General features: G+C 38.3%; 1 protein-coding gene across 1 annotated transcript in view; it reads left to right on the plus strand.

Annotated features, from left to right (window-relative positions):
- Positions 1-15159, plus strand: part of HCN1 (hyperpolarization activated cyclic nucleotide gated potassium channel 1) — a 267708-nt gene that overhangs the window by 165532 nt on the left and 87017 nt on the right. Inside the window, exon 4 of the mRNA XM_074994298.1 lies at positions 14753-14971. Coding sequence (XP_074850399.1) covers positions 14753-14971 — 219 coding nt within the window. The remainder of the gene's footprint in view (positions 1-14752; positions 14972-15159) is intronic.

The following is a 15159-nucleotide window of genomic DNA, read 5'->3' on the forward strand; positions in this document are numbered from 1 at the left end:
TCAGAATTCAGGATGTAAAATATAACCAAATATAGGTTGAACCTCACTCATCCAGCACCCTTGGGACCTGATAGGTGCTAGATGAGAGATTTTGCCGGACCATGGGAAGTCAATATTGTCTAGCACATTACCAACACTTTCACTGCTTACTGGGCTCTTAGAAGACATTTAGGAGTAAATTACAACTAAATAACAGCTTAGAACACCAAGAGTCAGGATTGGTAATTGTAGGTAGACTTTATGGGACCGCAAGAAACTTGGCCACACCCATGATAACTGGTGGTCCAGGTGACTAAAATCATGCCAGATTACAGTGTTTGCTGGATAAGAAAGTTCCAGAGTAGAGAGATTCAACCTGTATTCATTTTTGTGGTTTGTCAGAGCTGTCTTTATATTTTATTGGCTCAGTGTGGTTTTTCTAATGTTAAGGAAAACTTGACACTACTTCATTAGTGGTATATTCAGAGGAACATCACCATAGGATTTTCTAAAGTGGAAAAAACAGCTGTTCTTATGACATCCCATTTACTGTGTATGCGTTGTTTACTTTCATTATACAACAGAAAGATTTAAGTTATTTCCTTTATAAAGGAAGTTCCTTTCCTTGCTTTTTAACGATCATCGGGATTGAATGTGTCTGCATGTGTATACAATAATATACAATAAATGAGTTAATTTAACAAGAACAATCATAAAACCAGTCAGCAGAAATGAAATTAATTTGAGTTGCAGTTAGTATCACATTCATATTATTTAATTACATAATAAAAGTAGTCCTTTACTCCCCTTCAAATAAGAGAAAAATATTAATTATAATGCAAAATATCCACATGGGCTAAGGGAAATATTTTTGGGTTTATATGTTTGGGTTTATAATATGTTTGTGTGTGTGTGAATCTAAGAATATATTCACAGTAAATTGGTGTTATTGTTATTTTATTAATATTAATTAATTCTGTTAAACCCAGGGTTGTGAGTTCAATCTTTGAGGGGGCCATTTAGGGATCTGGGGCAAATATATTACAAAAATCTCAGAGATGATATTAGGTCCTGCTGTGAGGACAAGGGACTGGACTCGATGACCTCTAAAGCTGCCTTCCAGTGCTATGAAATAGTTCCATCTCCATATTAAAAACTTGCATTTGGTACTAAAAGTTATTAGTGTGAAATCTTGTCTCCACTGAAGTGTGCATGTGTGCACATACACACAAACACATACCTACTCAGTCTCACAGCTAACACAAGCAGGGAATTAGCACAAGTACTTAACATATACTACAAGGGGCCATTCAGTATGAAGTGGCCTGTTAACACCTCTGCAGTCATAGGGAAGAAAAAAGCTGGGGAGGAGGGAAGCTAATTTAGACAGTATCCTATTTTGGCAAATAAGCCATAAATTTAGTGTCTCTATTTAGTCCATGATGGTTAGTGACCAGCAAAGTTATGAATTTAAACTCCTAAGCTTATCTTCTCAAAACATTCTTCAAGGTTCTTTTGAGGATGAGGACTAAGCAGTCAAATATAGAGTTATTGCTTTGTGAACGTGTTCACCCATAGGTTATTTTTATTTTTTAGCATATTTCTGTGTGAATTCATTTGTGAGCATAACAATTGTGTCATGTTACCCACATAGTGGTAATTGGGGCATTTAGTGATGTACACCACAGGTTGTGATAGGCATATGTGGGACCCATAGGTCATGAAAGGTGTGTTCTTGGGTGTGTTGATCACTACAGTGTTTCAGATGTGTCTGCAGGTTTTTCATCTGTTGTTCTGGAAAGATCTGGTGCCATCTGGTCCTGGTCTGCGGGAAACTTGCTTCAAATAATGAAGTTGGAGAGGCGTGGGGGTTGTCTGAAGGCCAGAAGAGGGCATTTAGGGAATATTTCTTCCTGGATGTGGTTCCCTATCAATACATGTTGTAATCATTTTATACCCTTCCATTCCACAGTGATGAGTGTCAACTAGACGTGTTGTGTTAGAGGGAATTTTCTTTCTGTTTTGAAGCAGATTCTCTCAGGGTACTTAGGAGCTCTGTTTCATGATGTGAGCTACTTCTCTGGTGAGGTTTCTTTCCACCAGCCCCCCCACTCCCAGAGGTTAAGGAGTATATCCTGGACTTTTTCTTCAAAGCATATTATGTGGTATCTAAATTCCTGACTGTAGATAATAGATTTCTTAGTGTCTTTGGGGTGGTTTGTGGATATTTGAGGGAGGATGATCCATGGGTTTCTTGTACAGAGTTGTCATTAGGGCTCCATTGTTGAAGCTGATCTTGTTCTTCATAAAGTTTGGGAGTATTATAGAGGCTGGGTAGCAGGTATAACAGGCAGGGTCAGGCAATACCTTCCCAGACTGCCAGCCTCCACCCCTCCTTCAGTATGTCTTCCCCTGCCAAGGCTGGGTCCATCTGGCCAACTCTCCAGGGCTGGGGAAGTGCTCTGCTTGCTGCCTGTGTTTCCTCCCCACCACCATCATGCCACATCCCCATGCCCCAGGGCTGGGGAATGCTGGAGCTGAGTAGTGCCTTCCCTCACACCCAGGTGCCCAGGAAGGTGGGGGCTACATGCTGCCCACCCTCCCCACATGCTTGCCTCCCCCAGCCCCAGGTACACCCACTGCCCATGTTCTCAATAGAGTTAAATGGATGGGTGGTATTGATGAAATTGTGGTGGAAATCTATAAGGCAGTCTAGGTTGTCTGTTCAGAAGATGAAAATATCACTGATTTCATAGGTCATTTGTCTCGATTTTTTTCTTGAAGGTGGCCCATGGAGAGATTGGTACTGTGGGGAGGTATCCTAATAATTATGGCTGTTCCCATGACTTGGGCAAAGTGTAATTGATTAGTAAAATTGTTGTTAATGAGAATTAAACTGATGGGTTACAGTTTGTTTCTAATACTTTGTAATTTCAACATATTCTCTCTTTTGAAATACATTGAAGTAACCTAACATTTGCCCTGAATATTAAAAAAGCTCAATCCCAGTACTGTGTCACATTCATAAAAATATAGAGAAATGAACAAGATGTACATAGAACTTTGTGGGGACACTCTTAATTTCATTGCAAGAAGACTTGTCCTGCCTATCCACACTCCTTCTGTACTGTTTATTGCTTCAAATTCATCATACCATGTCTAAAATAACGCCCTGAGACTGCAGATAAACGCATATAGGGAAATTCATTGCACTCAGGTTACACTGGCAAAAATGGCTATCTACACAGGTGCTGCTGCAGGATTTCAGCCACAGATTATAAATAGTTCAGGGACAAGAAGAGATCTCTCTGTGGTCATGCTTCTAGGTGGTATCCAGGATTAATGAATTACTTGCCAGTTTAAAATATATAACACTAAATAAAATATTCTATCACTCATTCACTTCATTCACTATCACTCCCTTTCTTTCCAAAATCCAAGAAGCTGCCCCTCCCCAGTGTTTGCTTTCAGAGAGCTTTTTTTTCTTTAACTTGTTTCTCCAATCTCGTCACATTATCCATTCAAATTACAGAAGTTGAATATTCAGTTTCAAAACCGGTTTCCTTTAATCTATCTAGCAGCTGATGGGTTTAGCGGTTCTGCAGAGTAAATTTGTAGCTCCTGTAATCAAAGGACTGTGGTTTAATTTTTAGATTTACGTAGGTACTTTTATGTTATAGGTTTGAAGGCATCCCATTTGCTTTCCAAACATAAGAGCAGTTAAATGGCAGCACCATCGTTCCGTGAATAGAACAGCTGTCTGATGAATAATTATTATTGAGTTGTAGGAAGCTCAGAGATGCACAAACAGTTAAAGAGCAGTTAGACCTACAGCAAGTTTATTACTTATTGAACACTTAATTGTATTCACTAAACTATGCAAATCTAAGAATGAAGAAAAAACCAACTCATTTAAAGATTGGCACACATCTTTTCAAATTTCCTTTTTGCTGCTGGTAATACATCTTTTACCCATTTTCTGATTGAATAACTTAGCACAAGTACTTAATTTAGCCGCCTAGTTAAATTTTAAACAACTACATACAAAACTCCATTGAGGTGAAGTTCAGGTTATGGGCACTCAAACTGCTGAAATGCTACCTTCAAGAACAATAGAATTTTTTAAAGGAATGAACAAAAATAAACCCTTCAAAAAATGGAGGCCGCATTTCCTAGGTTTCAAACTCTTAAGACAAGACACCAAAATGCTAAGCTGTTTCAACAGTTCCCCTAAAACACAGTGTTTTCCCTAAACTCACTTTCTTGGCCCGGAAGTTCCATTTTATTAACCGCAAAATCTAGAATGCCTTATTTTTAACTAAATACTGATAAGGATGCTTTAAAGCCTTTCTCATTAAATACGTGTGCTGTGTGAAGCTGCTGACTAGGCCAATAGCAGAATGAAGTCGACTTTTGTTCATTCTTCATTGAGGGCCAGACAGTGTGAGGTGCAGTGATGTATGTTTTCTCAGGGCCACCAGTTCTTGGTTGTTTGAGAATGAACAATAGAGATGTTTTGAAGTATATCTCTGCAAAGAAAGGGGCCTGAAACCAGAGCTTTTCAATAGATTCCCAGCAATCCTCTGATATTCTACATTCAAAAGCTAGCATCTTTTGAAAGTTAGAATGTTGACATCTACCTTTTGGTGTTGTGCAAAGGGAGTGCAATTAACCTTTTTTTTTTTTTTGCATGATGTTTTTATTTCTTTGTTTTAGAGGCTGGATTCCTACAAAATAACAAAGTTATAGGTAAAATTTTTAAAAGCTCTTGATTGAAACTTACACAAATAAATGTCTAAATCACTTTTGAAAATGAGAGTGAGATGCTTTTACAACATTTGTCCTCAATTACTTTTTCAAATCCTCTTGGGCACCTTTCTTTATGGGGTATCATAATTCAAGATCCCATCTTCCAACTGAGCTCAAATGTAGTAGGAAGAAATATTATCCTTGAACCCTGATCCATTTTGAGGACAATACATTTTCTTTCGGTGGTGCCAAAATAGTATTTAGCATGCAAATTCATTTGCTTTCTCTTATCAATTCATAATACAATAGTGTAAAGCATCATGCAGGGCCCAGTATGTGGTCACATTTACCAAACTGTCAGCAAGCTCATGAGGGCTCAAATGTTTACCAAGCTAATTTTCACAAGGTGCTGAAAAGCCATAGTCATGGAGTCAGTTCCATCTGGTTACGATATAAAGTTGACAAAATACTTAGATCAAATGGATACTGATCTAACAGTACTGTCTAGAATGTCAGCTAGCTGGCAAAGGTATTCTTAAAGCTTTTACCGGGACTAAATTTTGTGATCATAACAACTGTGCACCCCACAGTCAAAATTTATATGGTGTACGATGACTCCTTCCTGAAACTGATGAGAGAAATTTCTGAATTCTCTTCATTCATCCATGCAATACTGATGTTGCTATTAAGAGAAAGATGAGGTCCAATTCTTAAGTTCTGGTCTAGTAACATGGAAATCATCAATTCTACATAGACTTTTCTTGGCAGCTTTTTGCAACTCTCTTAACTTCTCTGGTTTAGGCCTGCACAAGAAAGGCCATGTCTACACTAGAGCATGAAGTCAATTTTAAGGCAGTTAACTCAATTTTACAATGTGACTGTCTTTGCTCAAATACCATTAGGTTGATTTTAAGGGGCACTAATGCTGACTTTCTTGCCCTACCCCTCTGGTGCGGTGTCATGCCAAGTTTGAATTTACAAGGTTGAATTAATGCTAATGTGGAAATATTGTTACCCTTAAACAGATTTTATCAGCCTTCAAAAGTATCCCACAATATGTCCATTCTTGCCGCTTCCAACTCTGCTGCAACAGGAAGCCCAGTAATTTGAATTCATTTTCTTTTTGGACAGTATGCGGATCACATCTAGCCATGATTTCTCAGGGTCACAAAAGAGCCCCATCATGGAGCCAGCAGGAGATCCAGATCTCATTTCTGCATGGGGGGATGAATCTGTGCTGAGTAAACACCAGGGATGCTCAGCAGTGCCAGGTGAAAATCAGTCCCTCCCCACCATCACATGGCTGCCTGGCTGTGCAGACCGTGTCTGCAGACAGTGGCATGCCCTGTCCTGCGTGGGGTTTAGTGCATGAGAGAGCCTCTTCTCTGCACAGGATTTAGCAGGAGAGGCTGAGAAACTTCTTTTCTGTGTTTTACATTTTACATCCTCCACACCCACGGCATCATGCACCTGGCAGGCTAGCCCGTTCCCCACCACCACTGCAAGGCTAGCTTCTGCCCTACCACACCACATGCAGACCATGATGTCTCTCTGTAAAGATGATTTTCCACTGGGCGGGGGAGTGCCTCTTTCCATAATGTGGATGACTCAAACAATTTCTCTCATCAGGAAATAGAATTCTGAAAAATGGCTGTTTGTTTTCAATGGTGGCAGGAATGAGGGCAATGCAGTCTGGGAAGATGACATCACCCACCCACAACCACTTGCAGAGCATTTTTTCCCATAACTCACCAGCAAAAATCAACCCAGAATGCAACGGGGCTGAAGGAACTGTGGAATGGGTGCCCACAATTTACTGCTGCAACCGATGAAGTTTGGTGATTTAGTGGGGATTCACTAAGTCGACTTTGTGAGCAGGTGCAGACACTCAACTTTGACTTTATAAAATCTAGTGTTACAAAGTCGACTTTAATAAATTCAACTTTCTTTCATACTGTAGATGTAGCCAAAGTTGTTCCATTTAAACTGATTTAATAGGACTTGTTCCAGCCCTATTATGGACACCTATATCAATTTAAGGATGGATTACATTGCTTTGTTCAAGTGACCCAAGTGTCCTAATATCATCCACTTTTGAATTGAAGTAAGGGCTTTGCTTCAGTTTATTTCTGGTTTCACTTCTTACTGGAAGTTCAGTTAATGCAACAGCTTTGTATAGACAAGCCCCTTTGTTTCATTATATATAAAATGAGAAGAATACATACTTATACCCACTTCACTGTTAAAGACTATAATGTGCAATCATATATTTCTCTTCCTGAATTTCTTAAGGGCCTGATCGTGCAATCCCTAGAGCAGTGTTTGTTATGTTTTTTAAAACGACGGAACACCAAACAATAATATTTTATATGGAACACCTCTGAAAATTTTCTCAAAAATAAAGTTGTCAGACTCCCAAACAAACAAACAGCAGCATATACAGCAAAACCAAAATGAGGTAATTTAATCAGGCATCATAGAAATGAAAAAGTAACTTGTAGCTGGTTTTAATAACAGAAAATATTTACATCAGTGTATGATATCAAAAGTGACAGATGCTCACAGCATACCTGTGAGTGGTTCACACAACACCAGTATTCCTCAGAAAATAGTTTAAGAAACATTGCTGTAGAGACCTGCTCACTGGGACAACTTGTGTGGGTAAAGTAATTTGATTCTGTGTGCACCAAGGCCTCAAACTGAAAACATTCCTGAGGAAAGACAAACAAGCTCTGATTAATATATGGAGATATATTTGTTGGCAGACTTATTCATGATATCTTTTGTACTGTCTAGTTAATGATTTATTGCACATGACTTCTCCCAGTCACCAGTGATTCTGAGACTAATGATGACACCTCCCAAAGCCAAATAATGTTTTCAAAGCTATCTTTAAGACATTTTATCATTTGAGGTCAGGAACTCTCTATACTATGATGCCTGCTCTGAGCTGTGTAAAGAAACCACAGATGCCATTACCTAGTAAATACCCTTGCTGCTTCACTCTTCTCTAATCCATTTTGTAGAATGCTTGTACATATCTTTGCAAACTGGAGATTTCATTTACAATTCGTAGTAAGTCATCATACTGTGGAGCTGCTCATCATGTTTTTATCACTTCACTCTTTGAACTGTTTCCAAAAGTTGTTCTATATAAAGCTCTTGTATATCTGCTTTTTCCTTGACTATCAAACATAGTAAATTCAAAGATTTTCTTGATGGCTTCATTAGAGTAGTACTTCATAAATGGCTTGATTCATTACTCCAGGCTTGTCAACTAACCACACCCATATCATCATGGCTGTCTCTACACCACAGCAATTTTCCGAAACAAGTTCTTGCAAAAAATCTCTTCTGAAAAAAATTATTTTGAAAAAGTGCATCCACACACAAAAAAGTAGATCAAAAGATTGATCTGCTCTTTTGATAGAACGCGTCCACACAGCCCCTGCTCTTTTGAAAGAATGGATCAGAGATCAAAAAATCGAGTGACACGAAGACTGCTCTTTCGAACAAAGGGCCCATGGAGCATCTACATATGCTTGTTTTTGAAAGATGCTTTCAAAAGGAGTGCTCTTCCTGATCTGGGAGTGGAAGAGGGCTTCTGGGAGAAGAGCCGCGTTCTTTTTATTTCAGATCGAATGAGAGCATTTTGTGCATGGACACTCCATGTGTTCTTTCAAAAAAGGGCCTGATTTTCTGAATGAACTTGCTATTGTAGACACGACCCATGTCTACCAACATTTAACTATCTGAAATATAAAGTTGTTTTTGTCTCTCCAGTCTACATAAAAATTTAAAAACTGTCATTATCCCCCAATTATTAAAATCCTCATTCAAAAGGTTTCTTGATGGATATAAATTCTCTTCTATTAAGTCACATACCTTGGCTTTGAGCTTGACTTTTTCTCCTGTTCGTTAAATAAAATTACTTAGGGCTTCTTCTTTTGTTTTCTCAGCCGAATTTCACATCATCAAATCTTTGAAAATGAACTCTTGTATTTATTTGTATTTAATATTTCTTCCTGTCCTTTTGTGGGCCTTAGGGGAAAGTTGTTGACTCTTCCTCTGTGTTTTATAGTTGGGTTAACAGGGTTACAATTTCAGTCAGTCTTAAGGAAGTATTTTTTCAAACAATGCATAGCTACTCTGTGGAATTCATCTTAAGGAAATATTGCAAACACCAAAATTATAAATAGGTTTTCAAGTAATTAAATAGATTCATGGAGGCTAGGTCCTAGTGTTCCCTGTGAGCTGTGTGCTTGTACGGCCACTCAGGAGACATTCAAATGATGCCCTGCTAATTAGCAGAGCACCCACATGTAGGTGTTTTGTTTCTACTGGGGGGTGCACATTCGCATGACTTAGCACACATAAGATTTTGGGGTGCCACAGACTTCCTCATACTATCAGGGTCAAAAAGGTGTAAAGGAGATACACAAAAGATACATGAGAGAACTAAAAATTATTAGTCACAGAAAATTAATTTATAGCTGGATAGTTATTCTCTCATTTGCGGTTTTGGAATAGTATGAAAAATGGAGGGAAGGAATAAAAGTGCACATAACCAATGACCTTTCTGAATTTATTTACGACTATTGTATCCAGATGGATCAAAATATGACAGCACTGTGTTCATAGTCCTGGAATCTGTAAATCTTAAAGGCTATGAAATCATGTGACCACTCTGATGACTGAATTAATGGGCATATCAGTGGCACTAAGCTAGGTAAGAGATATGCAGCTGTAATTTTATATGCCAGGTGTAGTGGTAATCAGAACAAGGACTTTGGAGAGTAGAAATGATAAAAGTGAAATAATGTACCTAACTATAAATATAATGGAAGCAGGCATCTGTGTAACAACAGAATGGATTCCAGTGCATATTGAAACATCTGGAAATTAGGTGGCTGACAAAGCATCAAAACAAGATCTAAAACACGAGGAGGTTGCTACTAATGTTCCCTTTCATAGAGACAAATTTAAAGATTTGGTAAAAAAGGAGCTTGTGAAGAAATGGGAAGAACTGTGGGCAAAGAAGACAAAAGGTTGAAGGTTTTATGTCGTAGGCTCAAAATTGAAGTTAATGCTGTCACAATAGAAAAAGGGAAGTCATGTTATAGCCTGAATAGGTGTGCTAAATAATAACTGAAACATGTTTAAAAGACACAAAGAGGGGCATGAAATGTGTGTAAAAACCAAAGGAAACTGTTGATCATTTTCAGTGGCATTGTGGGTTATCTTCTACAGAAAGAAAGTTGATCTTTCACTAGAGGGACTACTGAGAATGTCAGGAAGATGGAATAGTGGAAAAAGACCCTTCATGCATTTTCTTAAGGATAGTAGATGGAGTGGAAGTTTTGTTTTGTTTTTTTTTAAAGAAAAACAACCAGCCAAGCAAACCCAAACTTGGGTATGCATGAATGAAGAAAGTTGCAGCCAGCCATTACCTTTTAGATGGGTCTGCTGCACCAAAAAACAAAGACAAAGCTTTGTGATTTTGCTGTGGTTTTATTTAATTTCTGGCATGTCAAACACAGCAGAAAAACATGAATAAGCTGTAGTGTCAACAAAGTCATAAAGCAGCTCTGAGTGAAGTAAATACATTAAAGGTTTCTGTATGTGTATTTATTTTCTTATATAGTGACTATGTATACCCATAAGCCATGTCTACACTTGCCCACCCGCCCTTCTGGAAGGGGAATGGTAATGAGCAGAATAAAATATGCTAATGAGGTGTAAATTAAAATATCTCATGCCTCGTTAGTATATTCCCATGAGATCTTGCTCCTGGAAGATCCCTTTCTGGAAGCAAAGCTGCCGTGTAGACTGGGCTCCTTCGGAAAGACATGGGGATCCCCCTTCTGGAAGAGCTTGATAAAGAATGCATGACACTTCTTTCCTATTTCAGACCTCTTTCTCCTTCTTCCCCTTTTGGCTGTTAATGACCAATTCTGTGATAAACTTGTAGATACAGTCATCTCTCAAATCTTAATTTTTGTAAGAGTGTTTAATATATTATGTATTATGCATGCTTGTTTAGTTTCTTATCTGTATTGTAATTTTAAGAACTCCTTTTCAAAGTCAGCTTCCAGGTGGTACTGTATGGCGTTTTAGATAAATATATGACATAGTTAAAATACAGTCATATATGGGTATTAGGGCCTAATCCAATGCCTATTGAAGTTGCTGAAAAGACTACAGTTGACTTCCTTGGACATTGACTCATGTCCACCAGATTTGGTAGGGTGTTTCTCTAGAGCCACTGCAGAGATACACCATAGCTGCCTCCTTTTTCCTTCTTTGACCCAAGTGAAATTTTACATTTTTCGTTGATCTTTGTGTTTATGCTGCTTTATATGCTATGTTATACTGCAGTGCATTTATAGCAAAAATGGGCCCAACTGAAACCCCAGAGGTTTAAACTGTTGGTTTCCTGCCATAATAAGCTCCCAATTTCCCATGATTAAATCCCCCCTATCAGTTTTTCCACAAAGTCCACAAATGTTACAGTGTCCGTTCTGGAAAATATTGGGGTGACTAGATAGTGAGCTCTTTGATGTAAGGACTGTATCTATGTCAGTTTATACATCACTTTGTGCAGTTTAGTCCCAGTCCTGATCAGGGACCCTCGCTACTACTGCAGTATTGCAGGGGGGAAATCAGAGATCTTAGGTACAACAATTTAACTTCCCCTGAGTACCTTAAAAAAAAAAGTGTGTGGTCCACAGCAAACCTGCAAACATGCCCCTGCAAACTCACCTTCAGCTTTCTCTGACACCTGTGGCTAACATAACCTGGAGATGTCGGGGGGAGTGGGCAGAGCGGAACCAGACTGTGGGAAAATCCCACGGCCATCTGTGAAATAACTTGTTTGCTGCAAGATTTTAAAATCAATTTATATCTGACTTAAAGGCTAAGGTAGCCAACTGACGAAAGGAAATGGCTGCAATGTGGGAGTAGAACTGATTTGTCTGATGACAGCAGAATCTCCTAGTAATCACCTCATCAGATTTCATTAAAACAGAAACTCTTAGTCCATTGAGCAAAATAGTTTTGTTTGCATTTGACCCCTAAATGTGTCCTATAAACTTTCTGTGAAATTATGCTTATGAGCTGGGAAGTTAATAAGTTATACAACAGTTATTTATAACAGGCTTATGTGGAAATGTGAAGGGGGGAATAACATCCTTCGACCTGAGGAAACAAGTGTATTCTTGATGTATAAAGTCCTTGAACTTCAAAAGTTCCCGGTGCTGAATGTGCCCTGTGGGATAACAGCTCTGTATTAATGCTTATACTTCCACAACTAATTGCAAATGATCAGTGATCACTACTTTTACACATCTGTGTATTTTTTAGTGTCATCATGCTAAATTGTGTAATCAATCCTTGAATAAACAGCTTTGGTATTTCTCACAATTACTGTCTTTAACAGTTTTTCAAATTAATGTCATTCCATTTAAAACAGTTTAAACCAATTACTGCTAATCTGGATCCAATAATCAATTCACTGCCAAATAAGAAATTAAATTCCCCTTTTTACCTATGAATTCTAAAGGCTGGATAGGGATTTTTCAGCAGGAGCAGAATATGGATCATTTGAGGAAGCATTTAAAATGACAACAATTAAAGAAAGACTGAATGTGTAAACAAAACAGGGTTCACTACAAATTATGGCTTTTGAGTAATTCAGCAGTATTTGTTCAGAATGTATCAAATGAAAATTGCCTTATGGAGTTCATGGAGAAGTGCTGCATGCAGAGAATTCTATACTCTGGTAACAGAGGAATGATACATTCTGCACTTTTGTCTATAGCAAAGACAAGCATTTTGGCATCCAGTTGTGGAAAATTCCAACCTATGACACTGACAAATCTAAGGCTGATGCTGACAAACCCTAGGCTTAGAGCACATGCACAAAAACACTGAGATGATCTTTATTCTTATTTCTGTACATTAAACTTGGCGGTAGAGTCATGTATATAACTTGAAAATCATTTTATTTTAAGTGTATGCTATATCAGTGGACAAAGAAAGCAAGCCTCCCAAATCCCATTAAGAGGCAATCTTCCCTTCCAAAAATAGTATTAAGTCAGCACCTCTCTCTTTCTCTCCTTCTCTCACACCCCAGAGTTTTCCAGATCACTTCTTTGGAATTAATTGATTAAGAAAAAATATGGGAGTGAGTGGATGAATTCTCGGAGTTCATATATTTACATCAATATTTAACAGCAATGAAGGGTCCTGTGGCACCTTATAGACTAACAGAAAAGTTTTGAACATGAGCTTTCGTGAGCACAGACTCACTTCGTCCCTTCATCTCAAGTGAGTCTGTGCTCACGAAAGGTCATGCTCAAAACTTTTCTGTTAGTCTATAAGGTGCCACAGGACCCTTCGTTGCTGTTACAGATCCAGACTAACACGGCTACCCCTCCGATACTTGACATCAATATTTACGTCACTGATAAAAACTCCGTCCTGCTGTTCTGGCTCCAGTGAATGGTGTGTGTGTGTGTGTGTGTGTGTGTGTGTGTGTGTGTGTGTGTGTGTGTGTGTGTGTGTGTGTGTGTGTGTGTAAGGGAGAGAGCGAGAGTGAGAGAGAGAGACCCCTCCTCCACTCAGATTTCTTAGAGAGAAAAAAATGTTTTGTTTATGTCCTGAGGTGTACTGGTCTTTGCTGAGTGACCACTGAATCTTAACTGACCACTGACACTTAACAGATTTAAAACAGTAATAGTTTCATTCCTCTGCCAAAGAAAATTGGAAGAATCCAAGGAGAATCCCTGCTGTTTCTCTTTCCAGAACGGTGCTGAGCTGGCTTTTATATTCAAATTCGGCATATTAACACATGGTTTAAATTGTGATGGGAACTTTCTAAGTCACTATAGTGGCTGGTCTGCATACTTGGCTCAGTTTAATTCTTGACCTTTCCCCCCACCCCTCCACTCTCTGATTTGCTCACCTTGATTATCTTTTTCTGATTCGTCCTCCTTGCTTACTGTTTTTGGTTCTCTGTGCCTTAAATATTGAGTCTGTTCTGGCCTGGCTATGGTCTGAAGAAGTGAGTCTGTCCCACGAAAGCTCACCTAATAAACTATTTTGCTAGTCTTTAAAGTGCTACTTGACTGCTTTTTATGAATATTAAATGTGCTCTTAGGAAATGAAATAGCTAATATCTGAAAATAATGTAGCAGTTTGTTAAAATTATTATACGCCTATCTTGGTGTATTGCATATATATTAAAAGCCAGTGACTGGTAAATGACATTTATTTATTTAAAATGGTTAAAACAAAATTCATGACTCCTGTGCTAACTGTGAGTGAGGGCATCTGTAATGTATTTCATTGAAATATCTTTGCAGCCAGCAGAGCATGGTATAAAAGGGCAGTGTGGGAACCACATAACTCTTATGTGTAGATATATTTTTGGGATACCTTTCATTTCCAGACAGGTATAATTATGCTTGTTCATACTGAGCGTGAAAGGTCTACATAGTTGAGATTTTTACTGAAGAAATGGTTGCTTCACACATGGGAAGCAAAACCTCTTTTCAGTAGACAGAATTTTGTCTAAAATTTTAGAAAATTAAAGTGGTAAAATATAACAACTAAAAACATAAACATACACAAAAACAATCCAAGCAACTTCAGACATTAAACCGTAATGTCACCATTGTATATTTGGGAAGTCTGAATGATCAGCTCTTTCTGAACTGGATTTTAAAATAAAATTGACCTCTGTGATTAGCTTGAATTAGGTTAATATGCAAGTATGCAAAAAATATTTATTTTTAAAGGAGTTCACTTACTTTTTGTCACTGTGCTAAGCAATAATTGACAGACTTTCCAATGCTTTACCTAAGGATGGACTTAAAAAGACTATCTCTTTCCTATACATACAGGATAATGTTACCAGGATGTTCCTTCAAAACCAGTGATCTATAATGTTCCTGATACATAGGTCAAAATGCTTTGTCCTCCATCTTATTGCTAGCTCAGTCACTTTTTTTTTTCCTTGCAGAATGATTCCTGGGGAAAGCAGTATTCGTACGCACTCTTCAAAGCCATGAGCCATATGCTTTGTATTGGTTATGGAGCCCGGGCCCCCGTCAGCATGTCCGATTTGTGGATTACCATGTTGAGTATGATTGTGGGGGCTACGTGTTATGCCATGTTTGTTGGTCATGCCACTGCCCTAATTCAGTCTTTGGATTCCTCACGCCGACAATATCAAGAGAAGGTAATTACTTAAAATACATCTCCTATTTCAAGAATGATCGCCAAGTTGTGTTCAATGTGAAATAAGACACAAAGTCACATAACTAATAGTGTTAAATACTATAGTGAACACTACTAAACATGCAGAAATATGCGAGTGAGTCAAATTCATCCCTAGTGAAACTCCATGAGAGTCAATACTTAGGCAGC

Source organism: Carettochelys insculpta, chromosome 5 (assembly GCF_033958435.1).
Source record: "Carettochelys insculpta isolate YL-2023 chromosome 5, ASM3395843v1, whole genome shotgun sequence".
Classification (NCBI taxonomy): Eukaryota; Metazoa; Chordata; order Testudines; family Carettochelyidae; genus Carettochelys; species Carettochelys insculpta.